Consider the following 8,923-nt stretch of genomic DNA (forward strand, 5'->3'; position numbering starts at 1 on the left):
TCATTTGGTTTCAGCAAGACCTATAAAAAATGATGACAGTTTAGGAATTTAATTTATAATGTGTTAACAGTTTTCATGTACACTATTATTTAACTTAAATGATTTATCTCTTATGTCTGTATCCAAGGATTTTATCAAATTAAAAATTTAAATATAAATATTTAAATATAAATATTTAAAATTGGCTTATAGTAACTGAGAATAATTGACTTCACTGAATATTTACACCAAGACAATGTCCTTTACATGCTTCTTTATAAGTGATATTATACACTGGTTGTAGCTTAGAAATCTAGGTTCATGAGTTTTGAACAAATGTAACTATTGAAATAATGATTATTCCATTAAAAATATAATCATGTAACATCTTTTGAATCAACAAAATATGTAACTGTGTACTACTTGCTTTCATGTTGTCTCCATTAATCTTCTTATTGTGTTTTCTAAATTTTAATAAGTCAAAAATTTATCCAGCATCTTATCTTCTTTTTCCTACCATATGTCCTATTAAATAGCAATCAAATAATAAAATTTACACATACACTGATCTAAGGAAACCATAATGTATTTTCTGTTTTTCTGCACATTAGACAGCCTGTATGGAAATAGATGGCATAGTAATTAAGGTTTATCATCTGAAATCAGACAGTTTTGGTTTGGTTTCCAGTTTTGAACTTTTGAGCTATGGTAATTTAGTTAAGATCCATAGGCCTGTTTGTATTTATTTTTGTGTGTGTGAATTCAACATAGTAATATAATCTGTCCCATATGGTTGCTATAGGAATAATCAGAGGTAATTATATAAAGTAATTACCATTTAGTAAGGACAAAATGTTGGTTAAAAATAAATTTTATTATTTATTATTTTTATTTTTTTCTAATGCATTATGTTTTGTAGACTGACCAGTTTTTACAATCTTTTCACAATATGCATTGCCACTTGAGTCTTATAGAAACCACGATTAAGAGAAAGTGAAAGTTCAGAGAGAGTAGTGACTTGCCCAAATTCACACAGATGGAAGAAACAGCCCTCGGTGGTCTAATGCTATTCCAGTTGTAACACAGATTACTGTGTTGTATTTTAGATTACATAACATATAGGCAGTGTGATGTACTGAAAATATTTATTGCAAAGAAACTCCAAATTTCACAATTTTCTCCCCAAATTATTTAAACTCTTTGGTTTTTTTCTATTTTATTGATCTTTCCCTTTAACTTCTTCCCATAAGTTGCAAGTTATTTTAGACTCACCCTTATTATTGGATCCAAATAATAAATGGGAATATTGGCATCACATTTAAGATTCTGAAAATATTCTTTTAGTATGTATGTGCTTTTTAAATTAAGAATTACAATTCTTTCATGGGTTTGTCTTACAATATGAGAAATTTCGGGTGCCTAACTTCATGGGTCCTTTCTGAAATGATGTCTGAAATAAAGGAATGTATGGGAAATGTATTTCCTTTTATTCAATTTAGGGCAAAATTAGAGTGGAAGAACATGATCACATGTTTAAAATATATTTAAACTCATATTCTGGGGGCGCCTGGGTGGCGCAGTCGGTTAAGCGTCCGACTTCAGCCAGGTCACGATCTCGCGGTCTGTGAGTTCGAGCCCCGCGTCGGGCTCTGGGCTGATGGCTCAGAGCCTGGAGCCTGTTTCCGATTCTGTGTCTCCCTCTCTCTCTGCCCCTCCCCCGTTCATGCTCTGTCTCTCTCTGTCCCAAAAATAAATAAACGTTGGAAAAAAAAATTAAAAAAAAAAATAAACTCATATTCTGTATAAATGTTCTAAGAAAATTTATGTTTGAGATAAGAAAAATCACAAGTTTTTACTTCATGTGTGAACAGAAATAAAGTAAAACTAATAGATTCTAGTAGTGTTCCAATTGTTGAAATTAAGTTTGATAATAAAAGCTCAAATTTTTCTTCATTTTGTAAACTAAGACATTTCATTTCTTACTGGAACAGAATCTACTATATCGATGGTATGGCACCACCAAAGTAAAATGATAATGAACCCATTTTGACTGCTCCTGTAACAGACTTAATTTGTCTATCGTACTATCTTAGATGTTATGATTGTACTGATGAATCCATGGATCTTGTCTGTATTATTTTAAAAAAAATTTTATTAAATATTTTTTTAAAGTTTATTTATTTATTTTGAGAGAGAGAGGGCGAGTGAGTGAGTGGGGGAGGGACAGACAGGGAGAGAGAGAATCCCAAGCAGGGTCTGCACAGACAGAGCAGAGCTCAATGCAGAGGCTCAAACCCCTGAACCCGTGAGTTCATGACTTGAGCCTAAATCAAGAGTCAGAAGTTTAATCTTGTCTTTATTATTTATTTTTGTCTTTTGCTCATTTACCTGTGATGTCATCTTCTTTGACGTTTCCTTAGAGTTTTTAGACCATGGTTGAAGCCACTGGAACTGTGGTAGTCTCAGGTGTGCTTGTGATGGTGAATTCTGAGGATGCTTCTGTAGTGACTACAGTGTTCACTATTGGTTCAGTGGTAGGAGTAAGTGTAGGCTCAGCAGTAGCAATGGTATTGATGGTAGGGTTGCCTGTCTTATCCTGAATTTTCTTTGGGGGAATGGCAATAAATGACGCAGGTAGGTGTGGGTGACGTACCACAGTGGGTGTGTAGGTATTTGGCAGGACTTGCCACTGAGGAATTTGGACATGTGGCCTAACTGCAACTGGTTTTGCATAATATGGATAGGGCATATATTGATTATTAACTGGTACAGCTGGTTTATGTGGGTAGTAACTGGGCTCATAGTGAGGATAGTTACTCAGTACATAATGAACTGGGATATACTTGGCAGTTTTCTGATTAAGCAATCTTTCATCATTTTCGCGGCACTGCAAAAAGAATACATTGTGCAGATGGTATAATTGTAGGCTAGAATCTTAAATCAGAACTTTTTGAAGTAATATATTTTAGTATTTGACATTGAAGAAATACAATATTGGAAGCAGTGAACTCAACAACCATATTATTTTACAAGATACGGATTTGTACACTTCTCTTCCATTTCTTGATTTTCAACAAATATTAAAAATAATATTAGTTTCAAACAGATTAGATGAGGTAATCCATAATGTAAACCACATTGCCAGGTCTTGGCATATATGAATAGTGCTCAATAAATGTTGGGCATTATAATAAGTATAATACCGAGAAAAGTCTCATAGAGAGCTTTGACATATTATGCACAAACATAGCACATGCAAAGAAATATATGTGCATATATAGCTTTTAAAATATGTGTATATCTGTGTTCTTACCACATATTTGTAATTGTTTACAAATTTTATTTATCTAGAGATTAGGTTGAGGGTACATTTTTTTTCTAAACTAATTATAGCAGAATAGTAAAACAATGTGATGTGGGAGGATTCCTGGGTTTATACTTTGGATTCTTTCCAGCTTCATTTTATTCACTAAAGATCACTTAGGGAATTTTCTGTTTTTATTTGCCTCTCTTCTATTGGTTATGTGAATTTATAAAAATACGTCATTAAATCTTCCCATGTGAATAAAAACAAATCAACAAATGACACTCCAAAGCAACTATTTCTCATGAAAGGAGACATATCTAAATGTGTTCATTCACACATGTTTGGAAAACAAAAAGAGGAAGTAAATGCAAGTGTATGAGAGGTATTCAAAGATGGGTCAGAGAAGATCCTTCCCCCAGTCTTTAGTCAGGAGAGATATTAAACTTTACATTTGTTTTCCTTTTCTCCCCAATATTAAATTCTGAGATAATTTTCTCATGCTGCAAAATATACATGAAAACCAAAAATACGTGACTTGGGTCATAAAAAGAATCCAAGATTTTCAGGTGAATATTGAGGTTGATTCATACGATTGTTTGCTGAAGTGATTTTTTTGGTAAAGATTATTATTTTATGGGGTTTACGTATTAATTTTTAGACAGAAGGCATTTAAGTACCATTGAACTGTGCATAATATTATACTTTAGAGTTCATGTCTCTACAAGAAATAATTAAAAGAAACTTACAGTTGGTTGTTCTTGGTTTTGCACCTGTGCACCCTGCTGCAGTTCACAAAAATGAGAAATAAGTTTAAAAAAGCAAGACAAAGTCCAGATTTTTTGTGGTTTAAAAATCTTTTGTACTAAAGACAAAACATTGTTTCTCTGTTTTTGCTTTAATATTGTAAAATATTGTAATGCATTCTCCATGGTTGTTTAATCTATAGGGTCTGTGAGCCACTCAGGAAGTGATAGCAATAAGCTAATTAAAATCTTTAAAAATCACCACCTGGGGAGAAAATTTTAAGGTTGAAAATAGTATGATCATCTGACTCCTATGCCAACAAATATACATATTTGTTTAAATGGAAAATATGAATAACCTATATTCAATTTGTATTGAATTTACATTGTGTTTTTGCTTTCTTTTTTTGTTTGATTTTTGAATGTACATTATTATAAATAAAAGGGGCATTGAGCATAGTTTTTTCTGCTCTCCTACTAAGATAATTTATGAGGTTTATTTCGATTAAAGAACGGCCTCTTGTATAACATTAATATATAATTTTATATAAAAAATAGTGTTTTTTAATCAACTTTCATTTGTTTTTATAATACTTTTCTTAATTCTGGATTGCAACATGCATAGGGAATCAGGAGTGAAAAAACAATTTCCATAGGCATATATATAGAGCTTTAAAAACTCACAAAGTTTATATAAACTTTTGAGATGAGGTTATAAGATTAAACATTTTTAAAAATGATAGATCTAGTTTAGAACAGTTCACACATATCCTTTGGATATGAAAAGACTCTTTTGGATGATGTTGGTATAGAAAATTAGAAATTTGATAAAATAATAAAACTCACGTATGTTGAGATAGAGATTTCTTTGCTCTAAATGCATTAAATTACTAAACTTACTAAATTACTAAATTAAAACTTAAAAGGTAATATGAATATTGTAGAAAGTTTGCATATATCCCCAAATTGAGATAATCTAGACATCTTCATATTATATCAATCTGTACATATGTTCCTAGTATATGTTCCTGTTAGTACACATATTGTATCTTGCTTTTTTTCAAGAAGCAATATCTCATCTTTTTTTCCCATTTATCATATAGTTTTTATACTCAAATATCTATATTCGAAAAATAAATGATAAATGATTCTGTCATGAAATGTCTATTCTTTATTGTTAACCGTTAAGGCTTCTTTCAAAAAATGTTTTATTAATAGATAGATGAGTAACATCTGTATATCACTGTCCTTTTTAATAGTTTTCATAGATGCCTTAAAATAGTTTTAAAAAATATAACTTTTGGGGGTGACAAAAATCCTTTAATGGGAATTATCGGATTGCTGTACAGAAAAGTTGTGCCAATTTATAATTCCACCAGTAGGCTATAAGATTGTGCAATTCATCACATAATGTTAATAATAAACATTATCCTAACTATATTTGGAGAGAAGGGACAAATTAACATGTATAAGATACTATCACAAAGTATGTATAGTTTTGATTGTTCACAAGATTGAATGGTAAAATCTATAAACTTTCATTCTTTTTGAATTATTTATTCATGTTCCTGGGGCTTGAAGCCTTTGTGAAAATGGGAAGAAATGTTTGGGAGCTACAGTAAGCTCAAGTAGCTCAGGAAGAGGTTGCTATAGACCAGGCAGTTGTGGATCATGTGATACTGCGATTTATAATAAAAAAATATATATTTGGTCTTCCAGGTTCTGGCACAGTGCTGCTCCTAAAACCCTTGTGATTTCCTAAGTGATGGGCATGGGGTTGGGAAGAAGGTGTCTTTCATTATGTTAATGAAGTGAATTTGGACCCCACCTAAGGATGGAGACTGGTTGCCAGAGAAACCAACCTTTTTTCTTTTTTCAATGTTTATTTATTTATTTTGAGAGAGAGAGAGAGAGAGAGAGAGAGAGCGCTCCAGCAGGGGAGGGGCAGGGAGAGAGGGGAACAGAAAATCCTAACTAGGCTCCGCTCTGGGAGCGCAGAATCTGACAGGGGGCTTAAACCTAGGAAACAGGAGATCAGACCTGAGCTGAAACCAAGAGTGGGATGCTTAATTCAGTGAGCTATCCAGGTGCCTCATGAGAAACTAACCTTTTGGTTTGAAGGTTGGGGCTTTCAATCCCACTCTGTAATCCTTTAGGGAGGGGAAAGGGATTGGAGGTTGAGTCAGCAGACAACAGCCAATAATTTAGGCAGTCATCCCTATGTAAGGAAGCCTCCATCAAACCCTAAAAGGATGGGTTCAGACAGCTTCTGGGTTGGTAAGCACATGGAAATTCAGGGAAAGTGACTTTCTTGGAGAGGGCATAAGACCTCTGTACCCCTTCTTACATACCTTACCCTATGTATCTCTTTATCTGACTGTTTCTGAGTACATCCTTTTATGATAAACCAGTAATCTAGTAAGTAAAACATTTCCTGAATTCTGTGAGCTGCTCTAGCTAATTAACCAAATCCAAGGAGGGGAATGTGGGAAACTCCCATTGATAGCCAGTCTTCAGAACTACAGGCAACAGCCTGGGCTTGTGACTAGTGTCTGAAGTGAGAGCAGCAGGACAGTCTGAACCCTCAACCTGTGGAATTTGACACTGTCTCTGGGTAGATGGTTTCAGAATGGAGTTGGAATCTCTGACACACTGCTGGTGTCCAATAATTGCTTGGTGTTGTGTGAGAACTCGCACTCCCAAACACATGTTGGCAATGTGTCCAGGAACCTAAAATAATAATTTTCTTATTTCAGTTTTAATCCTGATTATTCAGAGAGAAAACCTAAGTTCAAAATGTGCTGGTGGGCAAAGTAAAATGGAATTTCAAGGAATAAATGAAGTAAAATAAATGTAAAAGTCATAATAATTCAAAATTTTAAGGAGTTTGACTCTAAGAATTTACCTAATAGAATTATTTAATAAATATCAGCTTAAAAGGAAGTCTAAATTGAATAATACATGAATTATGAAACAAAGACTAGTACCTTCCAAAATTTATAATCTAAGAGATGGTCATCTAACATCATCTTATGTTTGTTTTCTTGTTCTTGCTATGGGCAAATAAGTGCCTGGGATCCCTGAATAATCTCTCTTTCTTGGATCTCTCTCTCTCTCTCTCTCTCTCTCTCTCTCTCTCAAAAAAAACAACACACTAAAATTTTTTTAAAAAGTTAAATAAAAAGAATTTATGATCCTGGGTTATGACTTATATATTTATTATTTAGGAATTATTTTTAGAACATTTTATAACTTAAAAATATTTCCAGAATTGTTCTCTCTTTACCTCCCCAATGTATTTTCTGTATAGTATGAGAATTTTAAGGGTTTTTCATACATGTTAAAGTGTGATTTCTTAATTCCTGGGAGCTAAAATCATATCCAGAAGAACATGACTCTAATTTTATAATATAAAATCAATAAAACTTTAAGAAAATATAGCAAGTATGCAGTTACTTTGTTACATGAAATATAACTTCACTTTCCACAATAGAACTTTTAAATAAAATTTTCTTAAAATCTTAATACACATTGATTAGATGAAATCAACTCACCAAAAATGGCAAGGTTAATGCAAGGATATTCACAACTAGGAAAAAAGTCTTCATCATTGCACCTGAAAGTAAATTAAAAAAAATTAAATTAAGAGGATCTGTTATAATTTAGGACTGATTTGGGACAATATTTGCTTGTTTTGTTTTCTTTTTGGTTTAAGGAAAAAACCAGATTTATGGGTAGATTTAGCCAGTGTAGAAAATATTTTATTGTACATTTAAAAAAAAAACAAACTTGAAATTAACAGGGTGAATCTGATACAGGCTTTGCCAACAACTAGCATGAGTTTTAGGAAGAGAGTTACAACATACACAAATCAGTGTAAGAGGAAAGAAAGAAAGTGGAAAATTCCACAAGTGTTTCTCCACAGATACAGGGTTTTGGTTAAGAGAATCATCAAATTCTTTGTGTAGAAGATGGCATATACGTAGGACTTGTCCATGGAGAAGGATAGGGACAAAAACTTTTCAAGTAGAGGAGAAAGCCTTGGGAACATCCATGGACACTTTGAAGGGAGTGGTATTTTATAAGAAGGGAAAGATAAAGTTGAAAAGAAAGTTTAGGGCAGCAAAGGAGAGGTCTTGAATGCCAGGTGAAAGAGTTAGGCATGGCTTTGTAAACAACAGAAATTAGTTGAGAAGTTTTAGACTGGAGATGTTGGGACTATACATTCCTTTGGAAGACTGAGTTCAAGTCCAGTCCCTATCTACTTGAGTAACTTTAGCCAAGTAATTTCTCTTGCCTAGACCTTATCTTTCTAATCTATAAACTGAAGGTTTGAACTAAGTGATTTCTAAAATTCTATTAATTCCATGATTGATCTAATGGAAATAGGTAAGATGGAGGGAAGGGGTGGGGCCTGAGACTGCCTTCTTTATAATATACTTTGGTAGTAATCATAAATGATATTATTAACTTGATTGTTTTAATAAGAAATATAAATATCATAATTACAGTGGTTTTGAATATTTAAAAAAGTAAATTAGTTTTGTCCTTCTAATGGAATATAGGGTTGTCACACCTACTTATTTGACCCTTTTTTTTAAAAAAGTTTATTTATTTATTTTGAGAGAGAGAGACAGAGAATGAGCAGGGGAGAGGCAGAGAGAGGGGGAGAGAGGACCTCAAGCAGGCCCTGTGCTATTAGTGTAGAGCCTGACACGGGGCTTGATCCCATGAACTGTGATATCATAACCTGAGCCGAAATCAAGAGTCAGACGCCTAACCAACTGAGCCACCCAGGCCCCCTATTTGACTCTTTTTAAATAAATTGTCTTTTTAGAAAGATACATATAACACTTCAGACTTTTAATATTTAAGTGCATATCATGTTTGTGAA

The 8,923-nt window shown here is 33.0% G+C and overlaps 1 protein-coding gene across 1 annotated transcript; it reads right to left on the reverse strand.

Annotated features, from left to right (window-relative positions):
* Positions 1–2,404: 2,404 nt before the first annotated feature.
* Positions 2,405–7,637, reverse strand: CSN3 (casein kappa). The gene is made up of 3 exons (XM_030311988.1): positions 7,584–7,637; positions 4,033–4,065; positions 2,405–2,866 (listed from the first exon to the last, which is right to left on the reverse strand). Exons 1-3 carry the CDS (start codon positions 7,635–7,637, stop codon positions 2,405–2,407), a joined length of 549 nt encoding a protein of 182 aa, XP_030167848.1.
* Positions 7,638–8,923: the final 1,286 nt, after the last annotated feature.

Source organism: Lynx canadensis, chromosome B1, assembly GCF_007474595.2.
Source record: "Lynx canadensis isolate LIC74 chromosome B1, mLynCan4.pri.v2, whole genome shotgun sequence".
In the NCBI taxonomy this organism is placed as follows: domain Eukaryota; kingdom Metazoa; phylum Chordata; class Mammalia; order Carnivora; family Felidae; genus Lynx; species Lynx canadensis.

Bases quoted from the DNA above. Each gene is read 5' to 3' on its own strand.
- CSN3 (XM_030311988.1), bottom strand. From the start codon at position 7,637: ATGAAGACTTTTTTCCTAGTTGTGAATATCCTTGCATTAACCTTGCCA. The intron at 4,066-7,583 runs GTGAGTTGATTT...GAACTGCAGCAG, and splicing joins CATTAACCTTGCCATTTTTG to GGTGCACAGGTGCAAAACCA. The intron at 2,867-4,032 runs GTAAGTTTCTTT...TTCTTTTTGCAG, and splicing joins AAAACCAAGAACAACCAACT to TGCCGCGAAAATGATGAAAG.